This window comes from Hemibagrus wyckioides, linkage group LG25, assembly GCF_019097595.1.
Source record: "Hemibagrus wyckioides isolate EC202008001 linkage group LG25, SWU_Hwy_1.0, whole genome shotgun sequence".
Lineage (NCBI taxonomy): Eukaryota > Metazoa > Chordata > Actinopteri > Siluriformes > Bagridae > Hemibagrus > Hemibagrus wyckioides.
Genome location: NC_080734.1, coordinates 20293596 through 20313391, shown reverse-complemented (window position 1 = coordinate 20313391; position 19796 = coordinate 20293596). Strand labels below are relative to the sequence as shown.

Here is a 19796-nt window from a genome sequence, read left to right as displayed (position 1 = left end):
GGATGAAGCTGAGAATGAATTTCTGTGTTCCAAGCCTACCTGCTTCATTATCCTGGGAAAACCTGTGAGTTTTATCATTCTTATTAACATAAAACATACTTCAAGACACGCCTACAAATAGACATTTTATGTGTGTTTAACAGCACTGTTGCTATTTAACAATTACACAGCTAAACACCCAGGTCTTCTGTTAACAATTAATCTCTTACTGGTCTGCACTACAAAAAATAAACAAACAACAACAACAAAAATCTCCTTTACTTCCTCTAGCACTCTTTAAGGGTTACACTACTTTTTTGTCCTCTCCCAGTTTCTCAGTCCCTCACTTAAATGTATAATGTATCTGTTAAATGTAAATGGTAAATGTATCTGTTAAATGAATAAATGTAAATGCACTATTATAACTTCTATTTAATTGTATTTGTACCTGATTCTCACACCCACATGCGGCTCTTCCCAAAACTGTTGCCAAAAACTCTTAAGTACGCAGATGATTAGAGTCTCTGTCTGCTGTAACATTCCTGTTTCCCTTCACTGGAACTGAGAGTCTTGAACCCTGTTCCAGCATGATGATGCCCCTGTACACAAAGCACAGAGCTCCATGAAGACATGGTGTGTTAAGGTTGGAGTGGATGACCTGGAGTGTCCTGCACTGAGTCCTGAGTCTGACTCAACCCCACTTTGGGGATGAACTGGAACACCAACTGAACCCCAGACCTCTTCACTCTTACAACATCAGTGTCTGATTTCACTAATGCTCTTGTAGCTGAATGATCACTTATCCCCACAGACACGCTCTAATATCTAGTGGAAAAATCCTTCACAGAAGAGTGGAGTGCATTATAACTGTAAAGAAGGACTAACTCAGGAATCTGCAGGAACATAACAAACACATATGTATGTGATGGTCAGACGTCCACATACTTTTGGCCACACGTTGCACTGCAACTGAAGAGTAACTGTAAAAGTGAAAAGACATTTCAGATCTGTTGTCTGATGTTTTTCTTTTCTAGGGTATTGGGAAGTCTACCCTTGCCAGAACATTTGCCCAAACTTGGGGGTGTGTCCTCGTCGATGGTAAAGTTTACTCTGTAATTTAATACAGTCTTCCAGTTCTCTTCTTCTGTTGTGTATTGTCTATTATTTTTTTCTTTCTTCAGACACAGAGGTGCTCAGCAGTCACATGCGTGATGGAACAGAGCAAGGAAAAGAGGTGTGTATTTGTGTGCTTTATTTAATTTCTTTTAAACAGATAAACCCAGAAGCACTTCAGTTCCACGATGTCATGTACTGGATTTTAGCTTTTAGCAATCCTGGCTGAAGGAAAGAGCATCCCGGAGGAGAAGATGGTGGCGTTAGTTCTTGAAAAGCTCAAAACACCAGAGGTAGAAAACTATGGTAAGATGAACTCAAATAATTTATCAAATTAAACACAGCAAATGACACAAGCAGTCAGTTATGAAGGCTAAGAAGCTCAAAAAATGATTTAAATCCTGCAGAAGGTAATAACATGTCCATGTTGTGTTTGAGCAGGTTATGTTCTGTCATGCCTACCATCAATGTCTGGAGAATATCTGAACGTTCATGAACAAATCGAATTGATTCAAAACCAAAAACTTCCCCCAGACTTCATCATTAACATAAAGGTAAACTTCTTCCTTTAGTCGTCTTGGAGAATAAGTAAATCATAAATAAATGCCTGATTTTAGTAAGCACCAAAAGGAAACGGACCAAAAGTTAAGAACACCAGAGTTCACTGTATCGAACCCTGAACTGCAGTGTAAAGATGCCTTCTGTGCCTGTTTGAGTAGATGCTTGAGTGCCGCTTGTTGTCTTTGGATGTAGTGTGCAGAGGAGGACCTGATCAAGCGCCTTGCAGGCCAGAAGCAACATCCTTACAGAGCGCAGTGGAGCCCTGTGACAGAGGAGTCACCTAAGAGTGAGGCAGAGGAAGAAGGTGAGGAAGAAGAGGAAGAGGGGGATAAGCAAGCAGTGGAGGAAGAGGTAAAGCTATATGAATGAATGAACAATACGGATGTGACCTCTAAGTGGAATCCATCAATCTGCAATCTATGGTGTGTGTGTGTGTGTGTAGAAGGACACAAGCAGTCACTCTGTGAGGCTGAAAGAGCATTACCCAGATGAAGCTCGTCGCAGGATTCTCCTTTATAAAGAAACCATGCTCATGCCTTTGGAGGTGGGAGACTCCAGTGTCTCAGTGTCTATATAGTTACAGTAAACTCCAGAATTATCAGCACCCTTTATGATAATTTTGCATTATAATCTAATAATGAAAACCATAATAAAGTATGTAATGTTTTGATCTTAAAACTGTGGGTACAGTGTATAGCTATTTTTTCATAACACACAATATTTTTAGCAATCCTTTTTTTTTTACGATTAATGAATTAATTGATGAATTTATTGAGCCTGTAATAAGGATCTAGGAGCGTTCTTTAACACATCAAAACTCCTTTATATTCTTATTTCGATATGTGGACAAGCTTCTTCTAGTCTACAATATACTGTAGGATTGTTTATCCAAACACAGGTTTTCAGTGTGCTTTCAATTCTGCAGCTAAAACTTTAGGTTCTCTGTGCCTCACTTTAAACTGGTCCAGATTTCTGAGACTAATAATTGATAAAGGAAAAGTCAGTCCCTGACCGTGTGTTTGTGTGTGTGTGTGTGTGTGTGTGTTGTATTTAGGACTTCATGGCAGCTCATGACCCTCAGTATTTATTTGAACTTGATGGAAGCATGGATCCAGAAGAGATTTTAGGAGTGGGTGATCATCATCATATTGAAGTGCACATATTCAGCCATTGGTAAAATGAAGAATTTTATTTATTTTCTCTTGTGTGTCTGTGTATAGTGTCTTATAACTCGACTAGACTGCATGGCTGTGAGGAGAGCAGCAGTACCGGGGTGCTTGCTAAACACAGAGGAGGCAGAAATGGCTAAGGAGATGGATTCTGTAAGACTTAAATCAAACCCAGTTCTTTCTAATTACAATGCCGTGGACTGCTGTTTGTGTTTTGCTGCATATTCTCTGTCTTATTTCATACAGGAGGAGCTGCTGCACATGCTGTCCTCCAGCAAGGCCATCGCACCAGGCTTCCATTGGCACAGGAGTCGCTGGGGCTGCACTTGCCCTGTTGCCCTCAAAGAAGGGAAAATAATTAAAGGCAAAGCTGAATTTTCAGTCAGGTCAGTGTACGAGGGCTGAGCTGACCATGCAGAACAGTATCATAATGATCACACAGTGGACATTTTATTTCAAAATACACTTTTTTATCTGACTGTTTGTGGTTACTGATGTCTGTGAGTTCTCATAACCGAATACTTCACATCACTGAAAACTTGTAGTTGAGGGGATAATCAGTGTAGATATCAACCCTTTATGAATCATTACATTTCTTCATCTTTACTCTTGGAATCAGTGTTAAATATTGCAATAAAATGTTTCCAATTACCACTGTATTTTTGTTTCCTTATTCCTCCAGCTTTCTGAATAAAATCTATATCCTGTCCTCTCAAGAGGCTCTGCAGAAGTTCATGGTCAAGCCACGATGGTACTTGCTCCCCCCCATGCCACGCCCACCCTGCAGAGTGTCTGTGATTGGACCACCACGGTCAGGAAAGAGCACTTTGAGTGTCCTCTTGGCTGAATATTATGGTGCAGTTGTGATAGACATGAAGAAGCTGACGGAGGCTGCCATGGAAAACATCAGGCATGAAAAGCTGGAGAAAGCAAGGCAGGATGCAACGATTTCAGCTCTGGAAAAGCTCAAGGTGCAGAAGAATGATGGAGGTGAATCTGGTGAGAGCTGATTGATTCAATTCCTAATAAAAATCCAATAGTTTCCCAAATAATAGATTAGATTAGGTTACATTAGGTTAGATTAGATTAGAATAGACTAGATTAGATTAGGTTATATTAGGTTCGATTAAATTAGGTTAGATAAGGTTAGATTAGATTAGGTTTGATTAAATTAGGTTAGATAAGGTTAGATTAAATTAGGTTAGATTAAATTAGGTTAGATAAGGTTAGATTAGATTAGGTTAGATTAGGTTTGATTAAATTAGGTTAGATTAGGTTTGATTAAATTAGGTTAGATAAGGTTAGATTAGATTAGGTTAGATAAGATTAGATTAGGTTAGATAAGATTAGGTTAGATAAGATTAGATTAGGTTAGATAAGATTAGATTAGGTTAGATAAGGTTAGATTAGATTAGGTTAGATTAGGTTCGATTAAATTAGGTTAGATTAGGTTTGATTAAATTAGGTTAGATAAGGTTAGATTAGATTAGGTTAGATTAGATTAGGTTAGATTAGATTAGGTTAGATAAGATTAGGTTAGATTAGGTTCGATTAGATTAGGTTAGGTTAGATTAGATTAGGTTAGATTAGATTAGGTTAGATAAGGTTAGATTAGGTTAGATTAGGTTAGATTAGATTAGATTAGGTTATATTAGGTTTGATTAAATTAGGTTTGATTAAATTAGGTTAGATAAGGTTAGATTAGATTAGGTTTGATTAAATTAGGTTAGATAAGGTTAGATTAGATTAGGTTAGATAAGGTTAGATAAGGTTAGATTAGATTAGGTTAGATAAGGTTAGATTAGGTTAGGTTAGATAAGATTAGGTTAGATTAGGTTTGATTAAATTAGGTTAGATTAGGTTAGATTAAATTAGGTCAGATTAAATTAGGTTAGATAAGGTTAGATTAGATTAGGTTAGATTAGATTAGGTTAGATTAGGTTAGATAAGATTAGGTTAGATAAGATTAGATTAGGTTAGATAAGATTAGATTAGATTAGGTTAGATTAGGTTTGATTAAATTAGGTTAGATTAGGTTTGATTAAATTAGGTTAGATAAGGTTAGATTAGATTAGGTTAGATTAGATTAGGTTAGATTAGATTAGGTTAGATAAGATTAGGTTAGATAAGATTAGATTAGATTAGGTTAGATAAGATTAGGTTAGATAATGTTAGATTAGATTAGGTTAGATTAGGTTTGATTAAATTAGGTTAGATTAGGTTTGATTAGATTAGATTAGGTTAGATTAGATTAGGTTAGATTAGGTTAGATAAGATTAGGTTAGATTAGGTTCGATTAGATTAGGTTAGGTTAGATTAGATTAGGTTAGATTAGATTAGGTTAGATAAGGTTAGATTAGATTAGATAAGGTTAGACTAGGTTAGATTAGATTAGGTTAGATTAGATTAGATTAGGTTAGATTAGGTTAGATAAGGTTAGATTAGATTAGGTTAGATTAGGTTAGATTAGATTAGGTTAGATAAGATTAGGTTAGATTAGATTAGATTAGGTTCGATTACATTAGGTTAGATTAGATTAGGTTAGATTAGGTTAGATTAGATTAGGTTAGGTTAGGTTAGATTAGGTTAGGTTAGATTAGATTAGGTTAGATTAGGTTAGATTAGATTAGGTGAGATTAGATTAGATTAGATTAGATTAGATTAGATTAGATTAGATTAGATTAGATTAGGTTAGATTAGATTAGATTAGATTAGATTAGGTTAGATTAGATTAGATTAGATTAGATTAGATTAGATTAGATTAGATTAGATTAGGTTAGGTTAGGTTAGGTTAGATTAGATTAGGTTAGATTAGGTTAGATTAGATTAGATTAGGTTAGATTAGATTAGATTAGATTCGATTCAACTTTGTTGTCATTGTGCAAAGTACATGTACAAAGCCAATGAAATGCAGTTGGCAACGAAGCAGAAGTGCATAGTGGTAGATGTATCTGTAGTAATTAATATCTGTAGTAATTAATTTCTGTATTAATTAAAATCATGAAGCATGTAGTTAAGCATGAATTAGAGTGTTTGATGACGAGGCCAGTCTCAACGAGGAACTAGAGCCTAAAACTTTCCACTTAAGCACCTTCATGTGCAAAAACAAGCAAATGTAAAGATCATGTTGTAAACTGAGGGGGAATTTGCTGATCAGATAAGGAAACCTGCCATCTGATGTCATATGATATGTAAATGTGGTACACCTCATGTTTTATTGGGCTGAATTACAGACTGAACACACATGACTTTTGTTAGAAACACAAATGAGACATAGTGAGACATTGTTGCTCTGCTTGTTGCTGTAGAAACAGAGGTGACAGAAGATCACCCAGAAGTTCAAGCTTTAGTGGAGGAAGCCATGAAAGAAGCAGAAAAGATGCCAATTGAACCATCAGATGATGTGTGTGTAGAAGTCCTGGAAAAATGGATCAGAGAGGTTTGGCACTTAAACTGTGCTCATACTTTATGTACATAGTGACATGCAGTGCACAGGGGATGTAGGTTTAATATCAGTAAATATAATATGATAACTGTATATGATAAGTGTTAATCATTATATTCATTCTCACTGGAGTAGTGTGACTTCCCTAATCATCTGACTGTGGATTGTAAGATTGAGGCAGAAGATGCAGATGCTGAGTTTAAAAGGGGCTGGGTGCTGGATAACTACCCCACCACCAACACTCAGCTGGCACGCATCCAGGAACTGCATCCTGACCTCATACCTGATGTGGTGTTCTGTCTCCAAGACAGTGAGGGAGAAGGTGAGGTTAAGATTTTCACACACACACACACACACACACACACACACACACACACACATACAGATACACAGCACTGACACTGTACACTCCTTACACACATCATACACACACATTATACACACACACACACACACACACACACACACAGACATACATACTTCCAGTGTTTGTTTATTTGTTTCAGTTTTGTTCTTATTCATTATTTCATGTGTGCACCACTGAGCTCAGAAGATTTATTTGCTAATTCAGCATTTGCTTCTTGTTTTAGTGTAAGGTAAATAAGGTAGGAACCATAAAATTGGACAATATCTTTTTTCTTTAAATAGGAAGGACAGTTCTGAGTAGGATTTATGAACAGAATAAGGAGGAGGTGGATGTGGTTATACTAGCTCAACTACAAGAGGAGCAGAGACAGAAAGAAATCCAAAACACTCAGTGAGAACAAGAACTAAGCTTCTAGCTTCATATATAGCTATTGAGTATGTAGTGATAGAGAAGGACACATCCCGTATTTTCTGTACTACATTCAGGCAGCAGGTGCTGGACTCAGAAAAGGACGGTCAGTCTGGGGGGTTTTCCACACTGGAGGTGGTGCCTGAGGAGCCGGATGTTACTGGTACTGCAGCTGCACTATTGTCTCAATTTTTCAGCTTAGTCCTCAGTATAGGTTCATGTAACTTTTTCGAGTGGCTCGTCACACATAAATCTGAGCTTCAAGCCTTTGATTCATTAGCAGTAAATGAGAGCATGATGCCTTTCTTTGAATTTTATACCTGGCAAATAAATGTCAGATGAAATTTTGTGTAGTAGTAGTAATACTGTATAATAGAGTTCATGTCATTCATTTTTGGTCTGGTGAAATTATTGAGAGGTGTGTGTGTGTGTGTGTGTGTAGAGTTGATGTTGCCTAGTACATGGGAACAGGGCTATCCTCCTGGCCCAGCGATGGAAATGTACAAGCTGCAGCTAAAGAAGTTTATGGAGGACTGGAATACCATGGAGTCGTCCATCACGTGCAGCTGTGTTATACTGGAGATCTCCAACCAAACCGCTCAGAGTCTGCTCCAGGAGATGGTTGACCAAATGGAGCGTACGTGACTGTTTCTGTCTCTCTAGGTTTGAACTTGGTTACATTAGCCAGTTCCCATCAGGTGTGGTTTATTTTAAAGTGTTTCAAATGTGCCACCTTATGTTCTAGTTGTAAGAAATGTTCTAATAGACATCAGGGTTCTGTGTGAGACAACAAACCCACATCACTCATGCCTTTTGTGATACATGATCTCTTCTTTTTATCTCACTCACATGTATAAATGAAGAGTAAACACAATCAAAATCCACTAAAATAATATAATCACACTGTGAAGATAAAATGAAGTGTTCAGCCTGAGATGTGTGTGTAATCTGAGTGTATTACTATTCAAATCATTCTGTCATTCTGTGATTTAGGACCGTTTAAGTACAAGGCCCAAGAGATATCCAGCATGGATCTGGATAAAGAGGAGGATGATGTGCAGGAGGATGAAGATGAAGCAGAGGTTGGTGTACAGCCTTAACCACTGTTCATTTGTAGTGTGTTATCCTACATCACTCGCAAACTCTTTACATCCCTCCCTAGGAATGGAGCAGCAGTGAAAGGTGGCTTGGGGATACTAGCAAGTACTGCCCAGTTGTGCTGCAGGAGAAGGGAACGCTGGTGCCTTGTACAAATGACATTGCTGCAAAATACAGAGAGAAGGTCTACTACTTTTCTAGCAGCAAAGCGTGGGAGAAGTTTATGCAGATGCCTGAGATGTATGCTCCAACTACTCAACTACTTAAAGTAGGAGGAGCTGATCCATAAATAATTCAAATATCAATGAATATAGTGATTATAACACAAGTTCTCTGCCTATATGAAGTGATAAAAATATAAGAAAATCACTGTGTGTATGTGGCCATGTAAAGAAAATGCTGTATATGCCATTAGAACAATTTAAAAAATGAATCAGATAGATAGATAGATAGATAAATAGATAGATAGATAGATAGATAGATAGATAGATAGATAGATAGATAGATAGATAGATACTTTATTCATCCCAAAGGGAAATTTAAAGTAATCAGTGTAAATTTCAAATTAAGATATATTTCAATTAATCTTAATACTTTTTCAAAGAATACATAAAATAGTACATAAAATTTAGATCCTACTGTACAAAATTCAATCCTCTATCATAAACCACTCCAAATCACTGCTGATGTAAATCACTAGAAGAGAGGAACGTCCTTCATCTCATGTGTTGCCATCTCTCTAGCCTCCTGCCCTGCGTATTGTCCTGCTGGGAGTGCGTGGCTCAGGAAAAACCACACATGGCCACTGGTTAGCACAACAGCTGGGTCTCTTTCATATCCAGTTCCGTGAACGGCTGCAAGAGCTGATTCTGGCCAAGACTCAGACCCGTGTGCCCTACTCTGATGAGGCAGAGCCGTCTGAAGAGCCACCCAAAGAGCTGCAGAGTCTGCTGCAGGCACACAACCAGTCCACAACTTCTGCTGACGAGCCAGAGGATGGACTGAGCCAACAGGAAATCCTTTCCACTGATAATGACCACACTGAGGTAGGTATGGAGAAGATTCCATGACTGATAAAAAATAATAGTCCAAGCTACTGTTTAAAAAAATTCTCTGAATACTTACATTCATTATCTGAGGTCTCCTCCAAAAGCCTGGTGATCTCAGTCTGGCTTTTCTCTGCTGGTCTTGGAGTAGTAGTCCTGCACGGTCATGATAACCGAGGACTTTCTGAATGGTTAATATTTGGTACCTGATGTCTCCAATTCTTTTACCTACCTATTGCTACTTACATGTACATACAAAAATGTTTATTATCAGCAAGAAATCATTTATTTACACAACACCATTCCATTCTGCTAAAATCTCAGGGTGATCTACAATACATACATAGCTGAAAAAATAACAAAACATAGTAATTTGGTTTGTATCCCTATGTTTGTGAATTTTTATATTACTATTTTCTTTTATTATTGACAGTTTTACCATTACAGAATTATTATCTCTTGCTGATAATACACATTTTTGCATGTAAGTAACAGTGGGTAGGTTGTAGGAGTTTTGTGAGGAGAATTGTGTGTATGAAGAGCAGCAGTGTATTGGTTTTGTGCACATGTTCTGTAGGAGACTCCAGCACTGACCGATGAAGAGGAAGTCATAAAGTCATATCTATCTGATGGACAGCCGTTGCCAGACACAATCATGGAGAAGGTTCTGCTGGAGTTCTGGCATCAAGAGCCATACAAGTAAAGGATTATCGATGTAATATTCAAACTCACAATATGTCTTTTCAAATTATTAAACCTTTTTCACTGCCTTTCTGGTTTTCTTAGATCATCAGGCTTTATTCTGGAAGGTTTTCCTCAGCATTCAGAGGAAGTGTCTTTTTTAGTGGAGCACCACTTGTACCCCGACACCATCATACTTATGTCTGTAGAAGTGTCAGAAGTGGTCAAGCGTCTGCTGCCTCCACGACTTGACAGATGGAGGGACAGATGCACACGAAGAAGAGGACAGATGCAAATACTTAAAGAGCTACGTAGCAAAATTAGGGTGAGGAAGAAAAAAAGATTCATCATAATTTGGTAGCTGAAAATAGTTTTTTAATAGCATATTTTTTTGTAAATTTATGGATTTAGTATTCACAAACACATGCTTAAGTATGGTCATTAGCATTCTATTAACCATTCTGTTAAACAGGAGGAGGCTGTTGCCCAAAGAAGAGCTGAACTTCTGTCCGAATATGCACCTAAATCTCTCAGAGTAAGACATAAATATAGAGTAAGACATAAATATAGCTCTCACAGCTCACACTGTAGTACCCTGAGTTAGTGCCTGAGTTAATGTCCTGTCTTCATCTAGGAAATGGACACTGAGGAAGAGGAGCTGAACTGGGAGGAAGAGCTGGAAGACAGGCTGCTGAAGGAGTTTCCTCAGGAGGAGCAAGAGGACGAAGAGGACGAAGAGTCCGAGGCCAGTGCAGAGGATCGGATAGGAACAGAGATCAGTGAGAGGTTTGACAGAGATGACAGCAACCTCACGGTGATGCTGGTAAACATTAAGTGATATTAATAGAAATGACATCAGTAGAAAATAATCACTGTTTTAACCAGATGGTCAATGTAAAATGAACTCATACACTAATACCGACATTTTCTTCCCCGTTCCTTTCAGGAGCTTCTGGCTGAACACCGGATTCCTCAGCTGACAGTCAGCGCTGGACGGAAGCATCACCTTGTGCGCGCTCAGCTACTAAAGCAAGTCAAGCCCCTGGTGGAGAACAGAGAAGCTCTGTTTCAAAGGTGTCAACCCATCAACTATGCCACTGCTCAAAAACTCCTGCACTCCTCTCACAAGTACTACAGTGCCTTTGGCTGTTGGGATCCGATCAGGGTTAGTGATGGATTGGAGCATTAATATTTATGCTCATCTATTTCTGCTCTTGAATTTGCTATGAATAATGATGAGGATATGTACAAAAATGTAGAGTTACCTGATATATGGCTTTATTCATCACATATCCAGCTGTGAATACTGATTCTGTATTGAGTACAGGCATCTTGCTCGAGTGCTTGACTTCACAGGATCATAAACAAAAACCTACTGTATGGATGGGTTGCATCATAAGAAATACTAAAAATGAACAGGATTTGAAATAAAACATTAAATTAGTTTTTAATAAAAGATCCCATATTTTTGACCGATGTTCTGTTGATATTCATTCATTCATTCATTCATTGTCTATACCCGCTTATTCCTAGGATTCCTAGGGTCACGGGGGTCTGCTGGAGCCTATCCCAGTGCACGTAGGGCGAAAGGCAGGGGTACACCCTGGACAGGTCGCCAGTCCATCGTTGATATTCACACAGAGAAACATTTACTCTGTTTAAACAGACTCTTAAACTCATTTTTTGAGCTTTCAGATAACTAAAATAACCTGCTTGTAGTTCACCCCTGGAATCATCCATGATGGCGTTCAGTAGCATGTTCACCACCACCTTAAAACACAAGGACCTGCCTTGAGTCTCAAACCGTTACAACCCTCATGAGCTGATCTGATTCTGTACATTCATGTATTTCCTTTTCCAGAGTCAGAGTGTTGAATTGATTGGATTGAGTGGACTGATTCACACAGCAGTAGTGTTTGATAAACAACATGCACATGCTGACTCTGAAGAAGAAAACTTTTCAGTAGTTTTAGCAAACTAGCCTAATAAAGAGAACAATGAAGATTTTTTTTCAGCTAAGGATGATTCCTCAGTGTTGTTTTCACCCACACATATTTAACTGAACAAACACAAAGACTTTACCAGGTTGAGTTAAACTTTTATTGTTTTGTTTAAATATAAACTTAAAATCAGAATCTGATCTATTTTTTCTTTTATCTATATGCATTTTATTTTTGCCCCAGAAACATTATTTCTTTTATCAACAACACAAAGGGACAGGTACAAAAAGCTCTGACACACCTCTTTTGGTTTTAGGGGTTCTTTAATGCCCTCAGAATATCAGGGTTTATCTGTTAACTCCATTATGACTGGAACACAATGCTGCATGAATAGTCCTAGTAATGATCACGTTAATCACTGCAGATTTGGTTTAATTGAACAAAATAGCTTTCACCTTAATTATGTTGCAGTTTAATAATCCAGTACATCCATTTTTTCCACAATGAACATGAAGACATGAAGGTATATGTGAAAAAGCTATAATTACTGCTGGAAGCTGTGGCAAGACAGAAAATACTTCTTTTCCAGTGAGGGGAATTAAGAATTCTGACACTTTTGTTTTTGTTATTTTATATACTTCCAGCACATATATACACATCAGTTTGACAATAATCTCTTTTAAATTGCATTTATATCTATATGTACAAAGGCAATAACAATGATTCATTTCTTTTTTTTATGGATGTATAGTATACAGAGGGAGATCTGATCCAACATGTGCAGGACCACCTCAACACTAGCTTCCCAGTCCTCTTCCACAACTTCATTTTCTTCTTTGCCTCAAAAGAGACACGCAAGACCTTTATGATCAACCCTATCAAACACCTCCGTCAGCCCAAGCCCAACCCTTCCCTGCCCATAAAACTGGCCATCATTGGTATTCCGAAATCGGGAAAAACCACAGGTCAGTGCAAGCTTTTGATGACATACAGAAGTCAGCATGGTCTGTTATAACATTAAGGCCAGTAATTTTAAGCATGCGTACAAAACAAACTAACAAAAGCTGTGTTTATTGTTTCTGTCTGTTCTTGTATGTTGTGTGGGGCAGTTGCTCGCATGTTTGCCCGTGAATATGGACTGGCACACCTATCCATCGGTGCTGTTATGAGGACAGTGCTAAGTCTCCAAGACAAGACAGAGCTCGCCACTGAGATGCTGAAGTACTTGAGCCAGGGCTTGACTGTTCCTGATGAACTGGCCATTCAGTGCCTAGAAGTGGTCCTGTTAAACTTAGTCTGCAGCACACGAGGGTAATGATCCGGTTCACTCGCACGTCTAATTACATTTAGGGATTGTTTCTGGAGAAAACAGATCTAGAGAGGAGAATTTAAAAACCTGATCCATACTGATTGTGTTTTGTCATATTTTTCATTACTACTACATTACTGTATTTATTGATTAAAAGGTGATTGTGATTTAAAATCTCAAACCTGCAGAGTGCCACTGAGAAAGGCGATTAAAACCCCCAGTGACTGCAGACAAGATTTCTGTACAGATGTTTTTATGACAATGTCTATTGTCCAAAGCACTGTACAAATAAAACACTATTTACTGGATAAATATAAATGTAATTTTAAAGTCTGGCATTTCTATTCTAAATTTCTTTGTTCGGTAAAGCTGTTCGAGACAAGGTCCATTGTTAATATCATTATACAAATAAAACTGAATCGAATTGAACTGAATTACTGGAAGACTTCAAGCATCAGACCCCAAGCATCATTTTGAACCCTTACAAACCTCCAGTTCCCCAAGAGAGAGTACTAAACTATAGAATAAAATCAATTTAATACGTTGTAGAAGTGTGTGAATTAAATGAAACCTGTGTGAAACCAGTAGAAGGATTTGCCAAGCATCAAGTCACAGTACATGTAAACATGCAACTTCAGAGCCTTCTTTATGCAGATGAGTGCTGCTGGTGATGAAGATGAAGGCAGTCTGAAGGGAAAAACTTTTGATTCACCAAAACCAAATCCAAGTAAAAACCAGTGAAGTGCTCAGTGACATCAAGCAGTAGCATGCAGCCACAAAAAGTGCACTTAAACACCTAGACAAGACAAGGAGGATAAAAATTACTCTTACTTCTTCACCTCAGGTATGTTCTGGATGGATTTCCCATGACCAAAAGACAGGCTGACCTGATGGCAGCTCGCCGCATTATTCCTGTTCGAGTGATGGAGCTGCAGCTAGACAGAGATGAAGTGCTGAGGAGAGGCATGAACGAGAAGATGAAACCAAACAGGTCTGAGTCTGAATTATCACTGTTACACCTATATAGAGTTGTGTGTAGTATATGCTGCAACATGGGCTTGAACGCATGTATAATAAATGAACTTGTCAGATGTGATGCTGTTCAGTGACTAAAGAACTGAAGCTAAAAAGTGTGATCTCGGTTAAGCGTAGTAATGCCGTCTGTCTCCTCTCTCATACAGGCCGTACCCGATACATGACAGCACTCAGTTCCTGGACTTCCGGATTTCATGCTTTAAGCGTGAGGTGGAGGCACTGAGGAAACACTTCCATCAGCAGTACCAAAACTGGGTTCCAGTTGATGCACACAAAAGCAGTTGGTGGGTGTGGCATCGGGTTCTGGAAGAAGCCCAGATTAGTACACAATATATCCACAAGTACCTGAAAAGAATTCGTAAAGGTGAGAGAACAAGAAGAATGTCTGGATAAAATCCTTCCTATATTTATCTACACACACACACACACACGCACACAATTTTGTTTTAACCTTAAAGCAGTAGATTGATCTTTACCACCCATTATCTTCCTATATTTCAGTCAGCATTGAAATCTGAATTGAAGGCTGTGTTAACTCTACAATTTCTCTCAGGCCAGGCTGCCAGTATAGAGCGTCTGTGTGTTACTCCACGAGAGCTGCAATCTCGGCTGGGCGAGTTTGACCATTACTGTCCTGTGAGCTTGGCTCTCCATAAACACTTGGTGGACTGCTCCCTTGACACGTCCCTGGAGCTGGCTGCAGAGTTTAAGAGACGCTACTACAAAATGGCCTCCAGAGAGTATCTTGAGGTGGGGGTCTAATCTCATCTGAATCTGATCTGATCTGAATCATTTAAAATGTAAAATATTTATACTGATAATGTTATGCAGTGATATCGGTTATATCAGGTAGCTTTAAAATATGAACAAGCTTAAATAAATAAATAAATAAATAAATAAATAAATAAATAAATAAATAAAGCACTGCTGCCATAGTTTTATACAACATTTATAAAATTATCATCTTTGTGAATCTGAGGTGCAAATATGGTAGATATTTTTTTTCAGCTACAAAACATCAAATCTTCTATGTATAAGTCAGTAATACTTATATAATATTGTCATTTTATTTTACAATAGAAGTTTCTAGAAGCACCAGAGCAGTTTGTGCCTCCAAATTGCCCTCATAAGATGCCCCCTCCTGAGCTTCTTCCCCGTAAGCTGAGTGCAGGCCAGGTGAAGAGTCGCTTCCCTCAGCAGGTGGAGCTTAAAGGCTACTGTCCAGTCACATACCTAGAAGGCCAGCAGAGGTAATGTACATCATGTCCACAACATTTTACTCCTAATTTAAAATATTTGGTGCTTTGTATCCAAGTGCATAATCATTTTATTTCTGTTAAGTAATGTTAAATGTAAAAACATGCAACATAACAGATAGTTTTCATTTTATTTAGCATTGCTGCTTATAGTGTAGAGGCATTTAACACACCAGTGCTGATAATAAACACACATAAACATAACTAACCAAGTCAGTGTAAGTTTGAGAAATCCTGAATTTTGAAATGAGATCAAATATAAAGTGTTATCTGAAGATGTAATCAGAAATATAAACTTTTTACTGTTTTCTTTCATGTGAAGGTACGAGGCTCTGGTTCGTGGCAACGTGAACTTTGCAGTAGAATACCAGGAGAAGATCTACATTTTTGAGACAGAGGAAAAACAACACAAGTTTCTACGGTGAGTAAAAATAAACAGTTGCTAGAAAAGCCAGAGTCTTATAATCAGTGTAGTTGCAATAATTTGGGGTAATTGATGAAAAAGAATGTTTTTGTACCTGATTCCAGATCACCTGAGATTTACTGGAACCAGAAACTCCCTCATAAACTTCCACCAATGGGAGAACCAGTGCAGCTGACCTCTTTGCCAATACTGGGTTATTTGGAACAGGTACGAGAGAAAGAAATGAGACATTGGCTTTTCTCTCAGCCATGCTTTGATTTAATTCACTATCAACTCTCATTTGTGTGCATTCTCCATGCAAGGGAGTAGCCAGAGCCATCATTAAAGGCTTGACAGAGTTGGGAAACCTCAAGCCAAAGTTCCCATACCTCAGCATGAAGAGATCTGCTATACTCTACCTGGTCTTACATCTGAAAGGTAATGATTTTCAGTCTTCAGTGGACATGAGAAAGCAAATCCTGCTTTGCCAAATATAAAGTCTGTGGGTTTTTTTTTTTTAAATAATTTTATTGTGAAATGGAATATTTTCCCATCTTCTACACAGCTTATAACAGAACATCCACCTACACTCAGAAGAGGTACAAGAAGAAGCTGGTTCAGTTTGAGGATGATTGTCAACTCATCTCTTATCTGAGTTCCTCTCTGACCCAGAACTACAAACCTCCTCATGAACTTCCCATTGATTTTAAACACAAGCTTCACAGGTTTCATGCCTTGAAGGACTCCACTAAACTGTAGCAGGACTGATGCAACTTGGAGGGAATTAATATGAAATCTGATTTAATTCACTGTTATTCACTTCAAAACCTAAATACTTTCAAAATAGACAAAAGTGAATGGAAAATATAAAAAATTAAATAAAGCAATAAACCTCAAGAAGCCAAGACACCATGGTTTACAGTGATTGTATAAGAGTTGGTGGTATTTAGTGCTTTTATAAAGTAGTTACTACATAAACATGTCCATGTTTCAGAAAATAAACACACAGCAAAAAAATTCATTCATTTATCACAAACAATTAATCACTCTAAGGCCAAGTAATGTAGTTCTTCAGCAACATTTAGCAGAATGTATGCAAAGTAACACTAATTATAAACTCTTTCCCCTCAGTTATACACTCTGACCAGTTGTGGTGTTAATGCAGCTTTCACATCTGGATATCAGCCACTGTTATTAAAAGAAGAGCTTCATCATACGTCTGAATGCTGGACTTGTAACAGAATGGATAACGTGAGCTAGAAAAACAACACAGTTAGCATTTCAGTCTGGTTTATTAACTGTAATATATATTTAATAGAAAAAAATGGCTGTTGATTAAAAGTCAGTTACTTGATAGTGTTTTTTTTCCAGAAACAAAAGCAAAATTCAGCTGTTCAATTTCTCTCTCATTAATATGTATGTGTCTCCTTCCTTTTTATATCATCCTCCTTTATTCTGTCCATCTCTCTTAACCACTTTTCTATGCTTAGCTCACCCATTAAATCAAAATTCATAACAAAATCTGACATTTTGAAATGATTTATGTAGTTCAGTAAGAACTGAGTCCTAAAACCCAGAAACATCTGTGTTTAACACAAGCTCAGGAAATTTTCATGTTTCACATTCGAGATTTATTAAGCTTTTACTAACATGTAGGAGACACTGGACCACAGAAGTTGTCAGGGACATTAAAGTCATCTACTACAGCCTTGTTGTGTTTTTCATCACACTCTCACAAACTATTTATATATTTAAATATATATATTAAATATCTATTTTTAATATAGATTCATCCACAAAAAGAGCTCAGTGGATCCTTATCAGGGAACATGTTTTAAAATAAAGAGTGAATGATTTGACAGAAGCTTAGTGGTGGTCATGTGAGGTCATAAAGGTTGTGTTAATTTGTGAAAATTATCTTGAACAAAACATGTTGTTGTTGTTGTTGCTGCTCCTTGTTTGGGGTCACCACAGCGGATCATTTGGTCCGCACATTTCAATTTGGCACAGGTTTTACGCTGGATGTCCTTCCTGACGCAGCCCTCTCATTTAATCCAGGCTTGGGACCGGCACTGAGAGTTAACTCTTCAGTAACTGGGTTAGCGCCCTGCCTGGGAACCTGGGCTATGGCAATGAGAGCGTGGGATCCTGCTGCTGGACCACCAGGAGGCATGATGAACAAAACATGTAAGAATCAAAAACCTCTGTTGATCACAGAGGCTATTTTTGAAAATAATCTAAAAACCAATGAAAAAATCCTAACCTGTAAGACATTTCCAGATTAAACTTGAAACTGCTGTCTTTAAAACATACAAGTAAACTCAACTTGAAGAAAAGCTTTGTTTTAACACACAAGTAGTCAAGACAATGAATTAGTTTAGTTTCCTTTTTGAAAACTTATTAACTGGAGTTCAATATTTAAAACGTCTCATGACAATTGGAGATAAAGAGAAGAAATAAGTGTACTGGCTTTTTGCTGAAGGAACCAGGGTCATGATTACTTCCAGGTTGGACTGCAAAAACGCACCTGCAGCACTCTATGAGGTCACAGGTGTGTGTTTAATGAGTGATTTACAACAGCCTCAAGTTCAGACGATCATGATATAATAGTTAATATATTCACACCATGTGTATTTTTGTTGGTAACGTGTGGTGGCTAATTTCTGTGTGACTCTGTGTGCATTCTTAATTCTAGCTCTATTGCAAAACACTGCACATGCCTACTGAGCAACGTTAAAGAGCCTCATCATCATCTCTTTACTCGACTGAGCTCCAGTTGATTTTAACATCAGTGAGGAAATCATTGCTGATTAAATCGGTCAGTTTTAAAAACAGTGTGTAAGCACTCTTCTCAGTTTTATTTGGGAGAAGTATAAAAGTCTTGAGTCCTTAGACCTCATACAGGTCTTCAGTCAAATTGACTCTAAAGAAAAAATAGAGAACAAATATTTTCTTCCAACTGAAGCTCGGTGGTTTTGGTTTATTTTCTGTGCAGAAAAAAAATTAAAACAGGTCAGAGATTCCATGCTAAAGACACAAGGTACAGCACTAAGTCTTAAACTTCTGAGCATCTTCAGTCACAGTGAGGGTTTAGGACACTGCTACTGGTACCTACAGTGAGTGAGTGACTTTGTGTGTGTGTGTATGTGTGTGTGTGTGTGTGTGTGTCCACATTTTAGGAGTATTAGCTTGTTTCATGTATGTTTCCTATAAAAACCTGATTTATGCTAACAATATGTTGATTATATTGATTATTACGTATATCAGACATACATTATTTGTCATCAGTATTGTTTGTAAGGGAATCAGAGATCACTAGGATTGTGTATTTTTTGTTGCTAGAGCAAAAAGTGAGGGCTGCACAGAGATTAGTTGGAGATAGCAAACCCTCAAATCTGTCATTAAAGCCTCACAGTGGAAATCTAGTTGGTGTGCTGAAAACAGTGTGAGTTTTAAAGACTGCTGGAGTACCTTGAAGGCAGTGCTCAGGGGCTGGACTCATTTCTCACAGCATACAGTAGCTCAAAGTCTGAGAGCAGGCCGAGTTAATCAGTGACAGTCCAGAGCCAAGGTCAAAGAGCAGAAAACAGGCTAAACCGATCTAGCTGTCATCACTCAGGTTCAACCATTATGACCGTGTTTGTGTCCTGGGTTAAAGAAAAAAAATGTAGAAATTCTCAGAAGGTCAGTTTCAGTAATCTATTTTTCAGGAAGTCTGTCATGAGAACATTCAGTGTTTCATAGGTCAGTAGACGTATTAGTAGCAGTAGCATGTGGCCTCAGAGTGTCTCAAGAGAGAGAGAGAGAGAGAGAGAGAGAGAGAGAGAGAATATTAGGTATGCTTGTTATCACTTAATATTTGAGTACATTGTGTCCAGACTGTCAAGCATAACTAAAAGGGAGAACCAGAAGGTGACACAGACATGAGAGTGGCCTGGGACATAAAGCATCTACTGTCAAAAAGCCTGAGGAAACAGGCCACTAAC

The 19796-nt window shown here is 37.9% G+C and overlaps 1 protein-coding gene across 1 annotated transcript in view; it reads left to right on the top strand.

Annotated features, from left to right (window-relative positions):
- The window catches only part of ak9 (adenylate kinase 9), a 19687-nt gene extending 2189 nt beyond the window's left edge, over positions 1-17498 (top strand). The window contains exons 3-36 of the mRNA XM_058378661.1: positions 1-64; positions 1014-1077; positions 1161-1213; positions 1302-1398; positions 1534-1646; positions 1846-2004; positions 2096-2197; positions 2708-2782; positions 2874-2975; positions 3069-3208; positions 3505-3821; positions 6131-6261; positions 6439-6589; positions 6916-7024; positions 7120-7205; positions 7485-7679; positions 8036-8124; positions 8205-8408; positions 8884-9186; positions 9764-9885; positions 9973-10192; positions 10340-10402; positions 10502-10690; positions 10814-11032; positions 12559-12772; positions 12917-13118; positions 13961-14107; positions 14298-14515; positions 14705-14901; positions 15232-15401; positions 15730-15828; positions 15936-16038; positions 16134-16248; positions 16376-17498. The exon at positions 1-64 is cut by the window's left edge and continues 80 nt beyond it. Of these exons, the coding sequence (XP_058234644.1) occupies positions 1-64; positions 1014-1077; positions 1161-1213; positions 1302-1398; positions 1534-1646; positions 1846-2004; positions 2096-2197; positions 2708-2782; positions 2874-2975; positions 3069-3208; positions 3505-3821; positions 6131-6261; positions 6439-6589; positions 6916-7024; positions 7120-7205; positions 7485-7679; positions 8036-8124; positions 8205-8408; positions 8884-9186; positions 9764-9885; positions 9973-10192; positions 10340-10402; positions 10502-10690; positions 10814-11032; positions 12559-12772; positions 12917-13118; positions 13961-14107; positions 14298-14515; positions 14705-14901; positions 15232-15401; positions 15730-15828; positions 15936-16038; positions 16134-16248; positions 16376-16569 (5026 nt within the window). The 3' untranslated portion in view covers positions 16570-17498. The remainder of the gene's footprint in view (positions 65-1013; positions 1078-1160; positions 1214-1301; positions 1399-1533; positions 1647-1845; positions 2005-2095; positions 2198-2707; positions 2783-2873; positions 2976-3068; positions 3209-3504; positions 3822-6130; positions 6262-6438; positions 6590-6915; positions 7025-7119; positions 7206-7484; positions 7680-8035; positions 8125-8204; positions 8409-8883; positions 9187-9763; positions 9886-9972; positions 10193-10339; positions 10403-10501; positions 10691-10813; positions 11033-12558; positions 12773-12916; positions 13119-13960; positions 14108-14297; positions 14516-14704; positions 14902-15231; positions 15402-15729; positions 15829-15935; positions 16039-16133; positions 16249-16375) is intronic.
- The last annotated feature ends 2298 nt before the right edge of the window (positions 17499-19796 follow it).